The sequence below is a fragment of the Nilaparvata lugens genome, chromosome X (assembly GCF_014356525.2).
Source record: "Nilaparvata lugens isolate BPH chromosome X, ASM1435652v1, whole genome shotgun sequence".
Classification (NCBI taxonomy): domain Eukaryota; kingdom Metazoa; phylum Arthropoda; class Insecta; order Hemiptera; family Delphacidae; genus Nilaparvata; species Nilaparvata lugens.
Genome location: NC_052518.1, coordinates 18874257 through 18899250, shown reverse-complemented (window position 1 = coordinate 18899250; position 24994 = coordinate 18874257). Strand labels below are relative to the sequence as shown.

Below are 24994 nucleotides of genomic sequence, written 5' to 3'. Positions count from 1 at the left end.
CTAAAATTATAATATCTAAAATAGTACTCTAACTTCCATCTTAGCTTGTACGATCAGCATAAGAAACAACACGAAATTTCTTGAACTTCTTACAGGGATTTGAGTATAGAGAATGAGGTGATATAAATTTAAATAGAAATAGTGTTTTGTAGTATGTTATGTAAATGTTATTACACTGTAAATAAAAACTGAAATTCATGTTCCAGGTCCGTATTGTGTCAGATTTCATCTTACATTCACCACCAGGAGAATTCAATGAAGTTTTTAACGGTAATCATATAATTTATATAAACTTCAATATAATACAGAAGAACTGAATCATATTGTTTCCTGAATGGTTAACCTGAATAAGGATGAGACTCTTGGAAATAATATAATGGGATCCTGCAAAGGAATACACTTCTTATTCTAGGACAATGTAAAGATAATCAAGGATAATGCTTATGCAATTCTCGCGGTGATATATCTGTCTTTATTTTGGGCTGATGATGAATTATTCCAACATATTTGATTTGCACAAACACCTCAGGCAAATTTGAAATCAAACCCATGTGTAGAACAATAATAGCTTATCAAGTGACCAGTTTTCACTAACTGCGCTATGGCAGATTCTCTTCTTTTTTTACTCTCGCTTTTCTACCCAACATGAATTTATCATCATAAAATAGTAACATTATTATTCATTAGGATTCCGTTACAGAATGTATCTTGAAAATGATTATATCATTATAATTATTATATTATCATTGTATGTGTGTATTTAAGAGAGTGAATGTATGAATCTGGAAAAATTAGCTTGATTGAAGCATGATTCCATTTCACAATCAAACGAATAAATTTGTAATGTTTTTACTTACTTCATGATATCTAGCATATACAAAAGTAATAAGATTCATGAAGTAAGTAAAAACATTACAAATTTATCCGTTTGATTGTAAAATGGAATCATGCTTCAATCAAGCTAATTTTTCCAGATTCATACATTCACACTCATACACACATACAATCCTCTTTATCTACAGAGTTGATGTGACACAAATTAAGTTATTCATCATTGTTATTCTCCATTTTCAAGTTTTTTTAATTATGTAAAAATTTTATTTCAAATAAGTATAATATACTTATATTATAAAGTTTATTTTCTTCTTTCAGATTTCTCAGATATCAGATTATTATTTACTTTCCTCAGTTATATTGTTTGTAATTTCATTCTTTTTATTGTTAACAGAGAGTTGAGTATAAGAGAAGGCTGACTGCGCCCTAACTCCGCTCTCTAAGGACAAAATGAAGGCATTCCTTCTATTCTATTATCAAAATGTATAATAAATTCACAAAATTAAAAGTAGCCTATATTATGTGTGAATTGTATTGAAAACTTTCGAATAAGTTGATGAAAATATTCCTTAGTTGAAACATTTCCATTTTCTTTGGACGGTTCATGATGGATAATCAATAATACAATGCTTCCCAACTAGAACATTTTGTACTTGGCTACTAATATTCTTATCTCTTTACAGATGTACGAACACTACTAAATAACGATGTTCTCTTGAAAGAAGGTGCATCAGGGTAAGAATTGACAAATATTTCATATCTTACCTCTCTATAATGTATGTTACTCCATATTGAAAATTTGGAATTTTATAAAAATATCAACTGTATTTACGCTTCTTTATTCCAAAAGTTTTACAAATCTCTAGAATTAACGTTTACATTTCAAGATTAATTGTTTAGAATAAAATATACATTTTTAATGATTTGATCATTTAGTATCATTCAGTTTGTAGATCTTGTTCTTTTATCTTCTATTCTTAACTTAATATTTCCAGTGTCAATAATGTTTTTATATTTCGAATGATACTTTTGTTATTCATTCATTAAGCATTATGATGCGGTCTCTACATTGTTTCGTTATTAACAGTCGTCAAATCCATATCATGGAAAAATAATTATTTTCATTATACACAAATCCATTTATTTTTCATGTTGAATAATTGGAAGCAATACAATATCTAATTTCATATGTTTTCTCTTACAGGGCATTCGCTCAGCACAATAAAGATCAATTGACGCCTGTAAAAATAGAAAATAGTGAGTATGCTGTATTGATCACAGAGCATAATGACATTGGCGATTCAAAGTTCTTTGATCCCAGATCGAAACAAGTTTTCAGATATGATCATCTTCGGAAAGAAGCTAGTGATGTCGAGGTATGTATTCCATTTTATTCTGATCAATCATCGAAAAAAGAACCAATTTTATCCATGTTCTTGTATCAATTTTTACCTCATTCTATCATCCGTCAGTCATTATTTCAATTTATTCACCTCATAATCAAATTGAATCTTATTTACTTACTCCTTAGCTCTACAGGTCGCTACAACCCTTGGCCTCCCTCAAAAAGCGTCTCCATCTCTCCCGATTGACTGCCTGCCTTTTCCAGTTTCGAACTCCAAGCGTTCTCAAATCCTGCTCTACGTCATCTGTACATCTATTCCTTGGCCTTCCTTTTCTTCTATTATACATTCTTTCCCTCCATATACATTTGGCAATCCTTTCATCACCCATTCTCAGCAAGTGCCCCATCCACGTAATTCTGCCAGCTTTAATAAATAGGAAGATGTCTTCACTCCCCAGGAAGCGCCCGATTTCACTATTTTTTCTCCTCCAAATTCCATTTTCGTAAACAGGGCCACTATCCTCCTAATAATATCCCTTTCAAAGATTCGAAGCCTTTCTATGTCCCCAGCTGTGAGTACCCAAGTCTCAGAGCCATAACATATTACAGGCCTGACAAATGCCTTATATAATTTCATTTTTGTAGCTCTGGACAATATTCGAGACTTGAATAATTTCAAACTAGCATAGAACGACCTGTTACCTGCCATGATTCGATTACTTATCTCAGCTGTGACTCTCCCACTACTCGCCACAAGCGTTCCTAGTATACAAAGTCGTCCACCTGCTGAAATGTGTAGTGCCCAATTTTCATGTTCCTAGCACATCCTCTCACCACTGCTGGTGACACTCATAAATACTTTGTTTTGGCCTCATATATCTTCAGCCCCATTGGCTCACCATTATTTACCAATGACGTGAAGGCTTATCTTAGTGCTGGCACAGTTATTGCTATTATGACCAGATCATCTGTGTATCCACAGACCTGCCATAATCGATCCACGATAGTAGTTCTTTCATGTGCAATATCCTTGACAGCCTCGTGTAAAGCCAAATTAAACAATGATGCCGACAGAGCATCTCCCTGTCTTACCTCATACTTCACATGGAAACGTCTTCCAACAGTCTTGCCTATCCTTACCCTAGATTATGTCTCATCCAGGGTAGCTGCCACGAGATTAATAATATTGGATGGCAGTCCATTATTGGTTAGGGCTTGAAGAAGCTTCCTCCTGCATAAACTAATCAAATTGAATCAAATCACATTATTTGAAAAGAATCTTGGAATCTGCATACACTGTAATTACTTTATAATAATTATCTCAAATATCCAATAAAAGCTCTATAAATAGAACTAAGGACTTCTGCTACTGCAAATATTGTCCGAAAAACTAAATAGCAGGAGGAAATTTGAAGAATGAAACTGTCCAAAAATTGCGACCAGAATAATGTCTGTATTGTTTGTGTGCGGAAGCAGTTCTGTGCCTTTTGTTTCTTGTCTTCTTTGTAGAGAATTCTAGAGAACCTCCCAGACCAAAGAAAGAGACATTTTCTCGTTGGGTTGCCCCTCGTACTTCCAACAATCAACCATTAGAAATCAAAATTAGTACAATTATTAGTGAACTCAAACAGGCCAAAAAACAGCGGACAAATTATATTAAATAAATATAATCCATACTATATTGGTTATCAGGTTCCCAAAGTGCACAGTTTCATGTTCAAAACCAAATAAGGTTTATTCCTGTGAGAAATATATCTAATTACTTAGTTTGAGATACTTATTAGAGTAAAATCAATATATTATTGCATGTTTTTGGGTTTTCCAGTTTCCCCCTACTTTTCACAACTAAGGGTCTCTTCACACTTGGCTACGCTACGCTGAAATACGTCTAATCTCCTAATGTTAAATCCGAGTTACGTATCTGTCCCGTTTACTTCAGCCTAGCGTAATATGTAAAGAGACTTTAAGCTGAATGCTTTGCTAGAAAATAGCAGACACTTTATAAAAGCTAAAATTTCTGCGGACATGATAAAAAAGCGGACTGTCCGCTGTAAGCGCGGTGTCGTCTGCTAACCCTATTTCTAAGTATTGAAGGCAATACTTTTCTCACCTATGGTGGTAGGTCAAGAAAAGTAAAAATGATCAAGTTATCTCATTGAAACCCCCTTAACTAAAATTTATTCATGTTTTATATCCTCAAAATCAATAATTTTCTCACATATGGTGGTAGGCCTAGGAAAGTAAAAATTGTTAGGTTATCTGATTGAAAACCTCTAAGTTAAAATTCAGTTATTCTTTATATCCTCAAAATCAATACTTTTCTCACATGTGGTGTTAGGCAAGGAAATTAAAAATGGCTAGGTTATCTCATTGTTTAAGGTTAAGTTTAAATTGAGTAATTGTTTATAGGCTTGGGAACATGATGAGTCTCTGGAGCCATGGAGATCTGCGCTGGAATACGAGGTTGATGCCTACAATGCGAGGCACTACAAGAACGGCACATGTAGTGTTTTCGCCAAACGACAAAATGGCGGCATAGTTCTCACTGCATGTATAGAAGATCACCAATTTGAACCTAAAAACTTCTGGTAAGTATCTATTTTGCAATTTTCAGTAGATGAAGTATTGAAGTATTTGATGTAAGTGAAAGAAATTATAGTTTAAATGTGGATATTATTATTTTATCCAATTGTTACTCCACCTATATTTTTCAATTGTTCCTCCATAAGAAATTATGGATTCTATTTAAAAAACAATATTATTGTTTATATGACAATAAGTTCGTTCCATATGACATAATCCGTTTTATGATCTTTGTAATAATTTTTCTTATTTAAGCACGTTGTACACAGGGACATGTAATGTAATGGCTGATGTGGTTGCCTTAGCAACAGTGACATGTATATATTAGTTAGTTTGTATGAACATTTATTGAATTGATTGATGTTGGCTCGATAACTTGTCTTCACTACACTAGCTGCTTCGGGAACGCATAGCATTTCCAATTCCGTTTCCACTCGGCAGCTAGTGTTCGCTTAGTTGATGCTATTTAATGTTTCTGTGTGCAGGATGCTTCAGATTGATAAGCTGAGAAGTTCAGAGAGCAAAAAATCACTAAATGATTATGTTTTTATGTAGCGATTTGGATGGCCCGTTTATCAGAGCTAGTTTATATTTTAAATAGCTAGTCGTTTATAGTTTCCTGCCCAGTTACACGCACGTGTATTAAATTGAACATTGTTTGAAATGACTTCATCGTCATGACTGCATGTTCGACTATTTTATTGTTAGCATCGGTTCTGTTGGATGACGTCATTTAACTGCGGTAAAATTTTATAAGACTTACGTGTTAAACTGGAATTAAAAGTTAAAACGAGCATCTGATCTCATTTGAAATTTCCTGGACCGGTTCTTATCATGTTGCCTATTATCAGTATTGTGTCACAGAACAGAACAAATTAATATCGGATATGTCTCAAAATGACCTAAATCTGTGTCTCATCAATAACTAACTCATTGTCAAAAACATGGTACTGTTACAGCAACAAATTTACAACCACATTAGGTTACTTTTGTAGCAGCTAACAAAGGAGCTACTACTGAGTAGTCAATGTGACATACGTAGTAGCAGCTACCAACAGATGCGCTAATGAATTTCGTGACCAACTTGCTAATGCGGACCTATCTCATAGTCTGACAACGGATTTTGCCTATTGAACAAAGCACTCTGAAATTACATTGAATTTTGTGAGGTTAGGTTGACTAATCCAAGAATTTCACAGTACTCTAAAATCACATTGTATTTTGTGAGGTTAGGTTGACTAAACCAAGGAGTTCTTGTGACAGAAACATAGCTGTTCCTAAAAAATATCATGACAAGTTTTAGTTGCAGCTATTCCACTAGCTACGACCACAGAAAAAATATAGCATAAGAAGGTTGTTCATGTTTGAAATCTGACTGTTAACTCAAGCCGATTACTGTCGACTACTGTTTATTATTAGAGTTTTGTTGGGGTTGTAAGAACGGCACAGTATGAGAGACTACCAGCGTCACATAGCTTCATCAAAAACAACTACTAGGACTATTGGGGCTTGAATTAACAGTGACATTTGAAACATAAACGCCCTATATCATGAGATATCTTCTCATGCTATCTTTTCTCTATGCTGCGACTTGATACCAGCTATCAATTACCAAATTATATCAGCTTTTGAAAGGTCTTCTCCACGGGTGTGGACAACAATTTTAATGAGGGAGGCACTTCATTGCAAAAACAATGTACTTTCACATGAAAAAATGAGATATCATTTTTAATGTCCTATCCCTAAGCGACGACTGTAAAGACTCTAGCCGCGCTTTATTAACGGCTGTAGTCGACATTATATAGACTACACTAATAGACAGTAATAGACTACAGCGCGACTAGAGTCGTCGCTTAGGAATTAGACCTTCAGGCTCTACTCACATTAACGCGACTTCGATCGCGAAGTGACTCGAGATTCAGTGTCACGGCGACGCAGCATGTGTTCAATAAAGTGAGTAGTGAGGTTAGCAATTCATTGGATTAGCGTAAAAATGTATGAGCACACGTTTAATTATCAAGTGTGTTGGAAAAGTACTGTAGTACAATTCCCCATATTATACTTATATCAACTTTTCACAAAAAAGTTTGATAAAAATAAGGCAATAATATTGATATTTCAAAAAAGTCGAACGGCTACTGACATCTAGAGTAGTGACAATGAGCATAACAAGCGACTCAAAAGTCATAAGGTTCGAGAGACTGGAGTATCCGCGACTGGTGTCGTACGATTTGAGTCGCAATAGTGTTAGTATAGCCTTAATCATAGGTGAGGTGAACTAATCAAAATAATGTTTTAATATTAATTGACATTTTGACAGGAACGGACGCTGGAGAGCGCAGTGGTCAGTCACAATAGCATCTGGCTCTTCAGCTGAGGTCAGAGGAATTGTGAAAGCCCAAGTTCATTACTACGAAGATGGAAATGTGCAACTTGTCAGCTCAAAAGAAATAAAAGACAGCATTGTTCTATCTGTAAGTAATTAATCATTTTCAATCTCTGTATATTTTTGACAATATTGTAAAAGTGCTTCTCCGTTCAAACTACCTAACCGATTACTATCAGTTTCTACGCTTCACTGTACATTCAGCAACATTGTTGTCTCAGAGCACAGATCTATCTTATCCATTAAGTAATAGCAAACGACCTCACTCTGCTTCAGTTATCAGCTCGAGATGAAAATTAAATTAATTTTCAAAATGAAAGTTTCTAAGATCTTTGTGAATCGCAAATTGCATCCTCTTTGATGATGCATCAAGTTGAATGAAGCGGAGGTTTAAGTTACATCATTCATACATATAGTCCAGTCAAGGAAAGGTTATAGAGGGAAACGTTTGGAAGACAATTTTTGACCCCGCAGTTCTGTTTAGGGTAGTAAGGAGGTAAACATATAAAAAGTCCCCACCCCTATCCCCTGTGCTAAGGGGGTGGGGGTGGTTCAAAGGTACCATTTTTTGGTTTCTCGCATATAACTCGAAAACTATGAATCTTACGGACATACCAGTTATATACAAAATGAAAGCTTACATAATTCCCTACAATATTCATCTCACAACTTTTTCTAAATCTTCCACAATTTTTGACTTAGCAGCTTTGTTGAGACTAGTTGAGAGAAGAACATATCAAAAGTCCTGATTCCTAACTCATGTGCTAAGGGGATGAGGGTGGTTTAAAAGTTTAATTTTTCAGCTCTTAGCTTCCACGCTCATTTTTCAGCTTGAGAGCAATACGTTCAACCGACATAACTAACTATACAAAAATGAAGCTTGATAAATTCTCTACCCTTTTTGTTTTGTGGAATTTTGTAATATTCCCAACAGTTCTCGAGATATTCGAGCTTGAAGGTGTGTAATTGTTGAAATAACAGGTTTTTATCCTATTTTTTGCTCTTTCAGGGCTTAATAACTCTCCAACAATGCATCGTAAGAATTAATGCTTATCGTAGTTTTGTAGAGCATTAAATTCTCTTTGAAATGATTTATTATTTCACTATTCCAAGTTTTCGTTCCATTGTTTTAACAACTTAAATGTAGTGGTTGAAATTTTCAATGCTGCAGCAATTGATCATTTGATAATGAAATTTGAAAGGGGTGCATGTGACACATTCTTTACTTTGCAGCTTAATTTGGACTAGTTGAAAGGTAAACATAGCAAAAGTGCACATCTTTATCCCCTCTGTTGAAGGTGTGGAATCGCTGAGTAGACACTTGTTGCAGCATTGAAAATTTCACCCCCTACATTTAAGTTGTTATAACAATGAAACGAAAACTGGGAATAGTGAAATAATAAATCATTTTAAAGAGAATTGAATGATCTACAAACCTAAGATAAGCTTGAATTTTTACGATGCATTGTTAGAGAGTTATAAGCCCTTAATGAGCAAAAAATTGTATAGAAACCTCTTATTCCAACAATTACACACCTGCAAGAGCGAATATCTCGGGAACTGTTGGAAATATCACAAAATTTCACAAAAAAAGGGTAGAAAATTTATCAAGCTTCATTTTTGTATAGTTAGCTATGTCGGTTGAACGTATTGTTCTTAAGATATGAGCGTGGATGCAAAAAGCTGAAAAATTCAACTTTTAAACCACCCTCATCCCCTTAGCACATGAGTTAGGAATCAGGATTTTGATATGTTCTCCTCCCAACTATTCTCAACAAAGCTGCAAAGTCAAAAATTGTGTTCAAAACATTCCCTCCAAATTCCTTTGTCACTTGGTCTATTGTTGAAAAACTGGAGATTTCACACTCAACAATAAAGCTGCTGCAACAGTTGTAGGAAAATGCATAAAAGTGTGAAATTATACATCAAATTGAAGAGAATTTAATGCTCTATGAGCTCATAATCAGGAAAAAATAGGAAAAATGGAGAAAACGCGTTTTTTTTAACATGTCACACCTTCAAGAGCGGATATCTCGAAAACTAGAAAAGATATAGAAAAAGTTGTGAGATGAATATTGTAGGGAATCATGTAAGCTTTCATTTTGTATATAACAGGTATGTCCGTAAGATACATACTAGTTCTCGAGTTAGAAATTGGCCATTTTTTGTGTATTGGAATATGGGCTTAAGTACACTCAACAATAAATTTTCCACTTTTCGACCGAATTTGACTTATGATGCATGATTTTGGACCGCCTTGACGAGCCGAGAAAAATGAAGTGTACTACGATGAAATCTGAGCATTGTGTCAGAAGTTATAAGTGTTTGAAATTTTGATCCTTGAGGTGTCCTTAAGCGCACCTCTCCACTAGGAAATACTGAAATGAAGTGCATCTAACGGGTGATTCTCATAGAACATAATCTTATGAACTTATGTCATTGTGAGATATATCAATGTGAAGACTATGTAGTTGGTGATGATGGTTGAAGCTGAAAATTAGGTGTTTTTCACAATACAAGGAGCATTGTTGTCAGGTGTACCTGGAAATCTATATGAGATAGAGCGCTCTACCTGATCTCAGATTGTAGAGAACAAAAATACGCCCAAAGGGATTTCGAATTATACATCTAAATGGTAACAATCGGAAGATATTGTTGATCAAAAACTAAAATTCATCAAAATTGATTTTTTCTTCAAATTTCACTCATTTTTGAAAAATCATAACTCAGTACACATTGGAGATAGAGAGTTCGGAATGATCTCATTTATTCATAATTTCATAATCTAGAAATAAGGCGAAAGCAAATTTTTCTGTCCGATTACGAGATTTGGCAGAAATAGCTGAAAACTGGAAAATGAGCCGAAAATACGAGGTTTTTGGGCTACTCTGTATCTAGCACAAGGAAATTTTGCATGAAGAAATTGGTTCTGGACTTCTCTTATGTACCCAAATAATATATTAAAAAACCAGAACTACAATATAAATTGCAAGCACACCCCCTTTTTTATGTCTATATTGACTGGACTATTTGACGATTTCAAGAGAATAAAATGCATGAGAAGCTGTACATGAACAATGCATATGTGAGTACTTTCTAGCTCAATATAATAGTAATAATTCTAAGTATGACGTAGATAACCTCAATATAATTTAGACTCATTTTATCAAGATTAGTGAGTGAAACAGTTTTGGGTTTATCCTGTTGATTCTCTCCCAATCATTAATTTGATGTTGTGATTGTGGAATTATATAAATAAATAATATCACTTCCCGGTTGTTCACAACCTAACATGCATTGTAGCTTCATTCATCTCTCATCTTGCGTTATCACCGTTGAATTTGACTTCTGTATATGATATTCCTTCTTCAGTTCAGATGATGATTGATACATTGTGGAATATCGTAATTTGTAACTCTAGTCTCTTCTGGAGACTTTATTCCATTCGCTCATAATTATTATATGGACTTCAATTATTATCACCGCTAACTCACTATTAATTTTCCATCAATATTTATTTGATGTATTATTGTCTTTCCCTCTCACTCGGTTTTGTTATGAATAGTAGTAGAAAGTGTAATACAATAAATCATTTGTATAATTATAAATTGTTATTATCATATTACCATGGGTGTCAAACCTGAATTTTTATAATCATGTTACTATAGGTGACAAATCTTGTAAAAATAAAGTACAGGGTTACTACAAAAGATTGAAAGATAAAATTCCAACTTTTTTTGCAATAACATTTTTTGCCCCTATTAGACTAGGCAGCCAGTCAACCAGGTGACACAATCAGCCGGACAGGTAGTTGCTCACTCCATCACCAAGCACTGTTTTTTGACTAGGGCAGCCATCCTGGCAACCACACTGGCAGCTGGTTGAATGCCGAGTTCAATGACCACACTGGTAGCCAAAACGTGGCAGTCCAAGACTTACATCAATACCCGGTGACTTAGTAAGCGACTACCTGCCCGGCTGACTACGTGACCTGGTTGCCTGGTTGCTGGTTGTTTAAGAATCTTAAACCTACCCACACTCAAACCTACTGCTCATCTAAGCAGCATCTTTAGTATAAGAGTGTTGTGTGTATTGAAAATATAGTGAGATATGGTGTTATTGAAATTTTAATACTACATACTTCATTCTGCCTTAGTATCTAAAATGAAATTTGAAGATTTTGAGCTCTATTCTGTCGTCTTAGCCCAGTCTGCATTCGATAAATTTCGTGATATTTCACTGTAGTATTTTACGTTCCAATTAATATTTTTATTCATTTCTTAGGAGATTCTATAATATTCTATGTATTATTTGTAATATGCATTGATGACTTGTGCTCTATGAACCTGGGTGAGAATGTCTAGGATCTCCTTTCTAGTAGAGCTATGCGACAGGTGTATATAGGGTTGGTGCAGGCGGTCCTCCAGTATGGTATTGTGGCATGGGGTGCAGCCTACAACTTTTTTTTTAATAATAATAATAATTTATTGATTCTTCTCCACTTTCACAACAATTGAAAAAAACACGAAATAATTTGTATACATCATAAAAATATAAAAAGAATCAAATGGCTCACAAAACTTTCGTCTGATCGTGAGCCTAAGGAAAATACAAACAAGAAATTACAAAAAAGGTGAAAAACAACTACGGTAAGCAAAATAAGAAGAACAAGAGGTTTGAAAAACTAAAGAAACTATAGTAAGATTAATGAATATGTTAACAAAAGAGAGGAAAGAAACTACTAGAGTGTCGACAGATCAAAGAAACTAATACTAATTGGGAGAAAAATATCTGAATATTTTGCCCTGCAGCATTTACCCTTCTTAAAGGATAAACTTACCTACATATTCTCAAACTAATACCCCAAAACATGAACCATACTGCTAAACAACTTATATTACGTAAATTACTGTACTAATGCCTTAAGTTATGTCTCCATATAAGTCTGTAGATGTTTTAATCCATCTGTGAAGATTCCTTTTTTACTTTCCTTGCCCTACTACTATAGGTAAGGAAAGTATTCCAAAAAAAATTAAGGTACCCTAATTTCAAGTTTTCTATACGTTTCAAGGTCCCTTGAGTCCAAAAACATGATTTTTGGGTGTTGGTGTGTGTGTGTGTGTGTGTGTGTGTGTGTGTGTGTGTGTGTATGTCTGTGAACACGATAACTCCATTCCTAATCAACCGATTGACTTGAAATTTTAAACTTGAGGTTTTTAAACCATGAGGATTCGACAATAAGAAATTCAATAAAATTAAATTCAAAATGGCGGATAATAATCAACTAAAAAACATGTTTTTCACGTTTTTATCGAAAACGACTCTAACGATTTTCTTCAAATTTATACCGTGGATAGCTATTTATAAGCCCTATCAACTGACATGAGTCTCATTTCTGGGAAAATTGCAGGAGCTTCGTAATATTCTTGAGAAAAATGGCGGATAATTACTAAAAAACATGTTTTTCACGATTTTCTCCAAAATGACGACCGATTTTTTTCAAATTCATACCCTGTATAGTTATTTATCAGCTCTATCAACTGGCATGAATCTCCTTTCTGGGAAACTAATGGGGGTCCACCCCATCTTTGAGAAATGGACTTTGTAACCTCCTTCTCGTGCATGAGCTAGGTAGGTAGAGCAGTTCATAAAAAGAACATATAGACGAGATATTTCATTTGTAGAACAGATGTTTTGACGACTTTCAAAAAAATCATTGAATTTCACAATTTACACAAAGGAAAAAGTACTCTGAAAAGAATTATATATACACATATACAGAAGTCTGATCGTAGTTTCAAATATGTTGCCGCCAATCGTCATTATGTTATTCCCCTGAATTATTCTCGTTTAAGAATGGGGCTTACAGTTCAATGAGCAAAGAAAGTTGTGTGAGTGTACCACACCAGATTTTTTAATATATTCATTGAACAGAATGAGAGAAAGTCCTGCGGAACGGTATTTACCAATTTATCACACAGATAGGGGAATTGCATCCTACAAATCTGTAAATTAGTTAGGGTTAAGTTTGATGTTCTAAATGTTTGACGAGTGTTGTAGGGTGTGATTCGAATGTTGAAAAGGTTCCTGTTTTTATTTATGTACAATATTAGATTCTTTATGTGTAACTGTTTGATTGTGAGAATATTTGTTTCCTGAAAAAGAGTTTGAGTCGGGTACAGCCTTGGCCTGCCTAGTGCAACCTTAATAATGTGTTTTTTAGCTGCATCACCCCACACTCTTATTCCATACTGTAGAACAGATTGAGCGTATGCAAAATAGATCATCATAGAAAGATTTGGCAGTTTTTATTGACTTATTTTATAGAATTTGTTTGTTAAATACTTGGTCTTATTGCATAACGATTGAATTTGGCAATCCCACCTCAAATGCCGGTCAATCATTACCCCCAAATATTTAACAGATTTTGAGTCCTCTAAGGCAGGACAGTTACAACTTGTACTAGGTGAGACTAAATTAATGCAGCCACTCTTGTGGAATTTTATAGACATTTGAGTAATTGGTTGAGTGGCAGCAGTGGGAGTAAATGTCATGAAAGAAGACTTTTTATGATTCAATGTTAAGGTATGGTAGTCAAACCAAGCTTTGACATCTACGATTCCTCTCTCAGCTGCAGCTCTAGTTTCCTCCCACTTATTACCTGAAAATATTAGCGTGGTATCATCAGAAAAGGAGATTGCTTAGCCATTTTGAATGTTTATGCTCAGGAGATCGTTTATATATATATTAGGAACAGGATGGGGATAGGACGGTTCCTTGAGGTAAGCCGTAGTCAAAAAGATGTTCAATACTGGTTTTATTGTCGATAGATAATATTTGCGTTCGTCCCTCAAGGTAGTTTGATAAGAGTTTTAATGGCAAACCGCGGATACCGATGTGGTTGAGCTTCTCTAAAAGTTTTGAGTGTGGAATGATATCAAAAGCTTTACTTAGATCAATGAATATTGCAATTGATTTTCTACTGAGAGTGAAATTATTTGTTACAGTTTTAACTAAAAATGAAATTGCGTCCTCCGTGCTTTTCCCCTCTTGAAAGCCGAATTGATTAGGGTGAATAACATTTTTCTTCAAATATCGCATCAAACGCTTTTTAATAAGTTTCTCCATAATTTTTGATAAACCACTAAGGGCCGGTTTCCGAGCTCGGGATCTATAAGTCCTGGACTTACAGATTACAGAGTCCAGGACTAAAATAAGCTCTCGGGTCTAAATTGACTTTCTGAGTCACGATTTTATCTTCTAAACTCCGGAGTCTAACAAGTTCTCGACTTATTTGAGTCCAGGACTTTAACGCAGTAAACATGAGGGAAATTCACAATATTTTGCTGTTGTATTGTTGGCATTATAGCAAAACGGAAACAGCTGATTGCAGCGGGACAATTCAAATGAGCATGCTCTAAAAACTATTTTGTAAAAATACGTTTTGATTTCTTTGAAGGCCTATTCAAAGCAAAACCTTTGAAAGGTGAATGAATAAACATTACATTTATTATTGATCATTAATCCTAACCAGTGATTTTGGAATAAAAATTTCATTGTGCTATTGAGTTTGAAAACGTATTTGTTTTGTGAAAAACTGAAGAAATAATTTATTATTATTAATATGTTGAATATGACATTGATTAATAACATTCAGATTGGAATATAAATTCCAAGACAATCCTTGTATTATTTAGCTTGAACATTTTTAGGTTATGTCAGAGTCGTAAAATGAGATTAGTTTTTTTACACATAATTCTGATACAATTATATTCCAAAATGAACTTGCAAACTATAAATTATGAATTTATATGGACTAATCCAAATAATTTAGGTATTCCATGACATCTATTTGGCTTTTTATCTACTCCAAAACAATAACTGAATTGTGTTTGCTCAGTCAAGTCTAGAACTTGAATTTAAACCCTACCCCAGTCGAGGGTTTAAAATCACACTGTTTTAAGTCCTGGACTCAACGATTTTTGATAAATCCTTGACTCGGAAAGAGGCGAGAATCTAATTCAAGTCCTGGACTTATAAGCCCTCCACTCAGAAAGCGAAATTATAAACTTCAGGGTCTAACATGATCTCTAAACTCCAGAGTCTATTTAAGTCCTCAACTACGTTAACGCTCTGACTCGGAAAGCCAATTTTCTGACTCCAGAGTTTAAAGCCAGTTAAAGTCTAGAACTTAGCTAAATCCCGAGCTCGGAAACCGGCCCTTAGTAGACTAATCGGACGGTAGTTTGTAGGATTTTTGGTGTCACCAGACTTGTGGAGTGGGATAATTTTGGCGATTTTGAATTCCTTTGGGAAGAAACCCTTTTCAAAGCATTTGTTAATTATAATTTTTAATAGCATTGCAATTAAATGGGCTATTTTTTTAGACAACTATTATTAATGCTATTAATACCTGGAGATGATTTAGTTTTCAGTTCATTTATTGTTTGGATTATTTCTTCTTCATTTGTCGGGAATAGGAAAAAAGAGTCTTGAAACTTTGTTTGTGAAGGGCGATAATTTAGCCGGGCTGGAAAGAGAATGTTAGGGTTATCATGCCTTAGTTTTTCTGCCAATTTCTTTCCTACTGATGAAAAGTGCTTATTCAAGATTTCAGGATCAATATCTGACTTTAAAGTTTTTCGTTTTATGTCAAGTACTTCGTTGATCGTATTCCATGTCTTCCTAGCATTTCCCTTACTTCGGTCTAATTTATTCCTATAGTAATTGATCTTAGTTTCTTTTAGTAATTTATTCAAGAAGTTTCTATACCGAGTATAGTTTTCTTTGAGTTCAATATGGTAAGGTTGCCTTGAAAGTTTTTTATGCATTTTGTTTCTAGTTTGGATAGCTCTAATAAGTCCAGGTGTAATCCAGTTTTTCAGTGGCCTATTTCTGTTTGATGATTTTATTTTAGAAGTTGCATTTCTCAAATGGGCTACTAATTTATGTTCGAAGGAGTGCACCAGTGAATGTATATTACTGTTATTTAATACATCCTCCCAGTTTTCAATTTCAAGGTCATGTATCAGTTTATTAAAGTCAATTTTCTCATTAATGCTGTTTATTTTATCTGAGTTACAGTCTGGTCTTAGATTTCCCATATGAATGCTGGTGCAATAGTGATCAGTTATATCAGTTTTAAATATATTTCCAATTATACTATCAGTATCAAAAGAATTATTTCTGAAAAATATGTGAGCTATGCACGATTGTGACTGATTACCAACTCTTGTTGGCTTATTGATGTAGGAAATGAAGCCGTTAGAAGACATAATATTGAAATAATCGTTAGAAATATAGGTAGTCAGGTTCAAATATTTATATTTATATCACCCGTAAGGATAACGTTTTTATTTGCTTTAAGTCCACCCAATATACCCTCCAAACTATTAAGGAAGAGACTGGCTGATAACGAGGGCGATCGATAGATAGCGATTAAGGCTATCTCATTGTTTGAAGCTGGATTTTTTATATTTAAAATTAATGAGTCCGCTTCTTCGATATCGATTTCAAGCTTGTTATAAGTTGGTAAATTACCAATGAAAACACAAATTCCATTATTCCTGTTTCTTTTGCCGGGTTTGTCTAAGGCTGTATTACCGTTTAAGATATAGTTGAATGGTTCATCCTCAATCATCCATGTTTCAGAAAGTATTATAATATGAAAACTCAAGTTACAATTTTCTATTATATAGGCATCGAATTCAGGAAATATAGGAATATAGGAAATTTATCGAAATTCTTGTTCAGGCTACGAATAATTTTCTATTATATAGGCATCGAATTCAGGAAATATAGGAATATAGGAAATTTATCGAAATTCTTGTTCAGGCTACGAATATTCATATGCAGTATGCTCATGGAGCTGTTATTTACATTATTAGATAAGTTTCCACGAGGCGAAGAGAAAATATCTTCAACCTCGATTGTATTATAACACTCTAGTAAAGCTTCATTGTAAAAATTATCAATGATAACCATAAAGCAGAAATGTTATCTAGAAGATAGATTAAATCTATGGAACGAATAGATGATAAAAGTTGAGAAAGTATGTTGTAGAAAGATACAAAAATAAGATTAAAGATTTTCTATCTAGGATAATGCGATTATTTAGAAAATAATAACTAAAAAACTATAATAAATTGATGAAAAGAAAGAGAATAAGAGAGACCAGTCGGCTGGACTGTACCTCTCCAAATAGCAGTTAACAAAATAAAATAAACTACCAGTTCAGTGAATATAAATAAATATAGATTGGACAAGCACAAAGGCAAACATTCACACACACCAACATACCGTGAAAACCCCGACACATTTTACCAAGAAAAAGAATTAAGAGAAAAAAATCAATCAAATGCTTCAAGTTGAAGCTTAGCCCATTCCTTTTTTCTACTGATATTAACTCAGAATTGGCATTGTTTTTGAATACAGTTTAGTATTGATCCTGAATAAGTACCATCGACTCATATGTTATGAGAATTGATTATTATTATTCTTCAATTCATGTTAATAATTATATATTGTAGAAATTATTGTTTTCAAATATGTAAATGAGTGCATTGAGTACATTGGTAACGTTTCCAGAACTATGACAAAAAAAGGAAGAAATCAGGTTTTTTATTGAATCTATTTCTATTATTATTGGCTAAGAATTTGAGATTATATTTATATTCCTTTCAATTGTTTTATGTGATAGTATTGTTGTATGTAAATATATTTGAATAGCTTATGCTTGTAAACTACAGCAGTAGAAAGTCAACTTTTTCTTTATTGTATTGTGCCTATTGCTGTATTGACTCCTTCTCTAAACACGGACTTGTTCCATATTAGAGGGAGTCATTTTCAGGGAATATATTGTAAAATGTACTTTCTGGAAATAAAATGAAATTGAATTGAATGTATTTTTAATAATTTATTCATTTCTTAGGAGATTCTATAGTTCAATTTATTTTGAATAATTTTTAATTGATGTATCTTTATTTGTTTGTAGAGTGAAGAACAAACTGCAAAAGAGTTCATGAAGATAGTAGAAGAATCGGAAAACGAATATCAGCGTGCGATCACCAATAATTATCAAACAATGTCGGACACTATTTTCAAAGCCCTGCGTCGCCAACTACCTGTCACTCGGACGAAAATCGACTGGACCAAGATGGTATCCTACAGTATCGGAAAAGAGCTGAAGAATCAGTGACAAGCTGTGAATACTATGTTCGAATTCTTTTCATTACTCTTATAAGTTTCATACATTTTATTATCTAAATGTTGAATTTTCTAATGCCTGCTTTGATCAGATATCTAAGCTAGCTGCTTTATTTTGTTGAAGTTTTCATGTTTTCCAATTGTTCATCTTTTCTAAATATTTAGGAAGCTCCTTATTGTTACAGTTTGATGTTATATTGTAAAACTTTGTTGATTTCACATTGTTATAGCTTCTTGATGGATGCTGAGGCAACCACAAGCACTGTCACTCTTGTCAAATGAATGTACAGAAATTATTTGGAATTGTTGCACTGTACTGCATGTATGGTGTAGTTTAATGTAACTCTAGGGGACATAGAAATATTCCTGAAATTACCCTGCAATGTATATAGAAATTATGTAGGATTAACATTCTTCTGTCTTATGGTCGGTATCTACTGAAATTCTTTTTGCCATTGGGAGCTAGCTTGAAGTAGATTAATTAAGCTGACTTTACAATCACTAGAGTTGTGAGCTGAACTAACAGAACTCTGGTGGAAATAAATTGGAAGTTGCATTTGTTCAAATGCTAATTAATGAATAATTATTATTAAACGAAAATCCCAATTTATTTCCATCTGTAGACTGGCTGGCCGCTATGGCTTTGTATAAAATGAGCGCTGCTATCCATAAATTGTCAGTTTGGTGTAAGGGTAAGCATTCCTGACCGGCAATTAGGAGGTACTGGGTTCGATTCCCGGGCTGACAAATAATTTTTGTATAGTAGAGCTCATCGAATTTCCATCTAGCTGTTTACCCTGTTGTCAATATTTGCAGTAGCAGAAGTCTTCGGGGTGATTTGCAGCATTTAATTGGGATTTTCGTTTAATAATAATTAACAGAACTCTCTTGCTCCATAGGAATAAGTCTTACAGTTTCTAACGACCTTGACTATTCTACTGCTGCTTTTGCCATCAAATGGTATCTGTAACTATGAAAAAATTGATGTCTAAATTCTGACTTAATTATTTTAAAGAGATGGTAGTAAAAACAAAAGACATCTTGACGTGAATTAGTGTATCTAGATTGAAATTTCATTTTATAGATGCAAGTTTATTGCATTTTAATAATTTGCGTGTTTTACTTCGTAGCTACGGTTATTCAATTCCAATGTCACACTTGATTGAATTTCATTATTTATATAGAAGCTTGAATCAATGAATCAATCTTTTTTTACAACATTGTGTATTTGAACTCAAAATGTCCTTATCAAATAACTGAAATGCTCCAGATTAATAATTATTGTTATTACAGAAGTCAATTTTGTCCAAACTCTACTGGTCTTTAAACCGCGAAAAACTTTATTGGAATCTTAGAAATTCTATCATTTTTGAATGTTATTTTGGCAGTTGATAATTCACATTCATCCTGGTTAATTCTGTTGTAAGGTACATAGTTCCTGAAAAGGTTTAATAAATTGAGCAATTTTCTTTCAACTATATAACAAACGCTTGAGATGTGTTTTGGGGAAATATTTTTCTAGTTCAGAGATATTCAAATCATTTTGAAGTGTACAATGTTCTCAATTGATGTCGACAGATTGGCAAGTGACAGGCAAACACTATCCACCACTGGACGATTTGCCATAATCGTCAAATGTTGAATATCCAAGAGCAAGAATATTCGCTGGTTGGTTTGCCCTCTTAGCTCTTCGAACCCCACCACTTCTAAATGTTAAGCTAATGGCAAAATGACACAATCTTTATTGAATAATGAAAGAGTGTTTGAAGTGTACAACGTTCTAAATTCACGTGATTCGTACAATAATTTAGATGGCTGGCCCGGGTTGATCTAGTGGTCTGGAGCGTTACAAACTTCAGTCTGCTAGCACAGCCTGGTTTGTGGGTTCGAATCCCACCGGTGGCATGGACGTTTGATCACCTCATCAAATCACCTACGCACAGGTGGGAAGCTTATGTGGGCATCATCCGCAATAAAAAAATACTTTTATCAAATACATGGAGTATTTCACATTATTTCTTCTTCTCTAACCGTCTCCATAGCTGAGGTTGGTTATCATCATGGCAATTCCTAGCTTGTTCACCGCGCCGCTCTAAATAGGCCATGTGTTGTGCATTTCAACGCTTCCCTCAGCTTTCTTTCTCAACCAAGACATTCTTCTACGTCCCACTGAGCGCTTACATTAGTTAATTCCCATTAATATTTGCAAATTATTAGTAAAATAAATGAATTATTATTATTGTCAGCATCAAATCATTAATATCATCAAGTTATGGTGGGGTTGCTTTTGCGAATTGTATGACCTTTGGAAAATTTTCCGGTGGTGGGTAGTATTAGTGTGTTACTTGTCAATCTACTTCCGAGGTTGTTCCGAGATGTTTTTCGCATAATTGTTGAAGATAGTCTACCGGTCTCTGCCTCTGGAAATCGAACTCTTCCACAGTGCAAAACTTTGCAATAGTGCTCTTCAGATGAATAGAGAAAACAAGAATATGCACCCACTTCCCACAGCTTTCCTCACATGAATCTAAGTTTAAGCACGTTTCATACAGGGACATTAGTTTCGGCCACTACGTGAGCGTGGAATTGAAAATGTCCAGAACTCGAATTTTCATCTCATTTCAAATTGCACTTTGCAACGACAGCTAGTGGAAGCTTAGTAGAAGCAACTAACCAGTGTGCAGCGTGCTTAACCTTAAACTGCTCTGCAGGAAACAGATTTAAGCTTTGACCATAAGTGATTTATGTATTGAAGTTTTTTCAGCTATCGCTTGATAGTTTGATACCTTGTGAGACCGATTTAATTATCTGAAGGGATTAAAGTTGCCTATTAGTATATTTCATTTTTCGCGATTTGAATTCCTGTTATTTATTGCGAATACTTTTATATTTAAATCGTGAAGTTGAAATTTCAATCGGAACCATTTGTAAATCCAAATAATTTGCATGGTTGACGCTTGTGTGCAGCGTGCTTAAATTTACGTATTGAAAATGCAATTAATGGATGAATCAAGTGACTTTAGAACATTTTAAACTTCAAATCATGATTCAATAGAAATCTAATCATTTTGGTATTATTTAAAAATATTAATAAGTTATTATTGAACTGAGGGCAAAAACGAGCTGTCGTGGCTCTCTCATCCATATGGCTTTTGTGGTAGGTTAGGTGCTTACGGTTAGTTCAGTTTCGTCTCCCTCCCTCAATTAATGCATATGCCCTATAACATAGGTTCAGTGTTATTGCTTGACCACTTCAGCTGGATTCCTACTTATCAATGTCAGTGTAATTATCCGGTACAATGATAATATTATTTCCTTGAATTCTAATGGGACTATTCCCACCGAGCGAGTTTGAATAGTCCCATTAAAATACATGGAAATAATAATATCTTCTATACCATATATGTAGGCCTACACTGTTACTATGTGGGAATCCAGCTTCGGGTGTTGAAACTTCAGTCAGACATGTATCTTCAGTCTTGATCATCTCATCTTATTACCCACGCACAAGAAATAAGCTTATGCGGGTATCATCCACAAAAATACAACATTATAACATAAACTAGTCTGTCAGAGAATTGTATGGAAAAGGGATATTCACGAGGGATATTAACTAGATTTTAGTCATTGTTGTATACTTCATGTGGGTAGTATTGAATGAGCGTATAATTGTGATGTTTAATATATAAAATTGATTCGTAGAACTTGAATCATGTCCATTGTGATTGTTGTGTTAATAAAATCATGTGTGGAATGCAGAATGTTACGATATCTTCAAGCATTATGTTGGTCGCTTGTTTTGGAACAACTCTATTCTAAATAAGATCATTGTAATCACTGTAAGATCATTCACTGTAAGTTCATTGCAATCAATCAATCATTGCTGTGGAAGAACTTGTAAATGTACTTATAAAATTAACACTGCTCAACAGTTTGAATTCTTGTATAGAAGTATTACATTTTTTCTAGTAAGGTGCTATCCCTGCCTAAGACATCTGAAGCATATGTTGTTGAGATTAATTATAATCCTATAGTGACTCATGTGATTACATAACTCATTTACCTTATTGTATAATATGAAATGTGTATTCTGCTGCAAGTCTGATTCATTTTCCTCTAATGTGCGATCCATTAAATGATTTATTATATACTCAATTTCTAAAGATGCCTCCACGATACAGTTTTAATGTTTGTGTTTTAGTTACTTTTTGTTTTTGTGTTTGAATTGAATTCTAGAACATTTAGATCAACTAACTGTTGATTTTAATTAACATTTTTATTTAATAAAATATTTGTATAGTTTTTAACTTGCATTTTCTACTTCTTTGTGGGCCTTTTTTAAACTTTTAGAAATTTCTAGTATTATTTATCTATTCTAAATTTTTCACCTATTCTATTTAAGTTATTTAATCAATATTTATGTAAATCACAATCTTCGATATTGAAAACTTGATAAAGTAATTATTCTGTTTCTAGTTTTAAGGAATCTGTTTTACATTTTTCTAATGATTTATTACGTACTCAATGATTCCAAATTACACGGCAATATTTTGATTAGAAAGATTATTATATCATGTTTCTGCTGTCAAAAAATTGACGCAAGATTAAAGATTGAATAAACTAATGATTCAATTCTCAAAAGTTTGAAGTGATTAAGCCACTGGTCTAAGCAATAAACGTTCACTGAAATAAATATTAGACTACTAAACAGTAGTTCTATTTTAGCCGAGTGGTCTAAGGCTTTGCAGTACTGTCTGGTCTTGGGTTCGAATCCGCCAGGAGGCATTGTCATTTGATCATCTCAATGTCTTATTCCATTACCCACGCACAAGCGAAACGCTTACGTGGGAATCATCCGCAATAATAATAAAGGAAATCTAATCACTATCCTTCCCTTTCGCTCGCACAAGTCTAGGACTCATGTGAGTTAATGGCAAATAAATTGAATTTGATTTGATGTGGGCATCACGTTCAGCAGAAAGAAAATGAATGAATGGATATAATGTTTAATTCTTATTACATCGATATTGGACATTTTTTCAGGCAATGAATTCTTACCTTTTTGATGAGATAAATTTAATTATTGAATGACATCCATAATAGAAGTTGTCTTATGCTTTATTTTAAAGAAAATTCATCTTTCAATTAACTCAGTATTGCCGTACAATTAAAATCTTTTAAAATAAGTTCCTTGCATTTTGTGTTATAATTTATTTTCTCAAGTGAAGTTGATTATTTAACGAATTTGGCACTAACAATTTCATAAAGAATTTATTATTGTTTTACTGACATTTTATGTATTTTTTATAATTTACTTAACGATACTTTGACTTTTGAGCAGATTTGTGCTGATGTGTCAAGAGTGAATGAAGACATAAAAATGTCTACAATTACAATGTGCAATTTTAATAAAAACTATTTCTCCATTTATGGGTAGTTGTTATTTATCCAATCATAGTCACTCATTCCCAAGGCGTCTTGTGCCACCAGCACGTTGGGCGATTTTTACAATGTCTTGCCTGTTTCTATTTCGGCGCATATTGAAAATATGAGTGCAATGGCATTGTAGCAGCTACATAGAACCATAGAGAAAAGGTATCATAAGCTATGCTAAGCATAGTATAGCTCAAGCTATTTTTTCTCACTGATCAGAGAAAAGAGAATCACTAATCATCGATTTAACAGTGATCAAACAAAATTCCCTAATTTTTGGTACCAGAAATCGGACTTTCGTATTAGTATTTGAGTGGGAATCCAAATATGAAACCAGAAATTTTCTGAAGTGTGGGGAAGTTCCAGTCCGCATAATCTAGAGTTTTCAGGCTACAGAAGAGAGCTGTGAGGGCAATAAAAAGTTTGAAGCCTCTCGAGTCTTGCTGAGAATATTCTAAAGAGACTTATAACTGTGCCCGCCGTTTTTATTTTTGAAGTCATTATGTTTACAAAAAAATAGAGTTAAAAACAAAATTGCAACACATAAGAATGACACCAAACATATGAATTCCTCTCAGTACCATAGGATAGATCAGTATGAGAAAAAACCGACATAAATGGGATTGAAATATACGGATAAATTACAGTCTGATTAAAGAAACTGATAATATAGTCATGTTCAAAAGACAGCTGAGAAAATATTCAATTGAATGTGTACCGTACACTTTAATGTGCAAGAATTTATTAATCAGTGTTCCAGGATGTTGATCCGGTTAGGTTTATGATCTTAAATTAAAATATTTTCCAGACTGTTATTTTACTTTTGACGATTCCCTATATTCTCCTAGAGTTACTAGGAAGGAATTTCAAACCAGTAAATTCAATAGTTATTTTCAAGAAAGTTAGAAGAGGTGTCATAGTTGGTGTGCTCACTGCTCAACAATGGCAAATGAAACCACTTCTCAATTGTGATGCGGCTGCGGCACATCGGTTAGGCTCAAAGGCTCAAGTCACATAGAGAGCTGCTCACCAATCAACAGTTTCCATTACTACAAACAAGTTCATGGTACTTCAACTAACATGTTGCTGCATTAAATCTGTGGTAATGGAAACTAGGCTTGAATAACTCAATTATTGTTTCTATAATCATAATTTCAGATGATATTTTCTTGATACTGTAATTGAAAGTGGTGAGCATATTTTTACAA

The 24994-nt window shown here is 33.8% G+C and overlaps 1 protein-coding gene across 1 annotated transcript; it reads left to right on the top strand.

The window, feature by feature from the left end:
* The first annotated feature begins 181 nt into the window (after window positions 1-181).
* Window positions 182-23081, top strand: LOC111050344 (F-actin-capping protein subunit alpha). The gene is made up of 6 exons (XM_039442580.1): window positions 182-270; window positions 1518-1569; window positions 2039-2210; window positions 4589-4767; window positions 7083-7236; window positions 18142-23081. The coding sequence occupies exons 1-6, from the start codon at window positions 198-200 to the stop codon at window positions 18343-18345; spliced, it is 834 nt and encodes a 277-aa protein (XP_039298514.1). The 5' UTR covers window positions 182-197; the 3' UTR covers window positions 18346-23081.
* The last annotated feature ends 1913 nt before the right edge of the window (window positions 23082-24994 follow it).

Bases quoted from the DNA above. Each gene is read 5' to 3' on its own strand.
- LOC111050344 (XM_039442580.1), top strand. From the start codon at position 198: ATGTTCCAGGTCCGTATTGTGTCAGATTTCATCTTACATTCACCACCA. The intron at 2,211-4,588 runs GTATGTATTCCA...AATTGTTTATAG, and splicing joins AAGAAGCTAGTGATGTCGAG to GCTTGGGAACATGATGAGTC. The intron at 4,768-7,082 runs GTAAGTATCTAT...ACATTTTGACAG, and splicing joins TTTGAACCTAAAAACTTCTG to GAACGGACGCTGGAGAGCGC.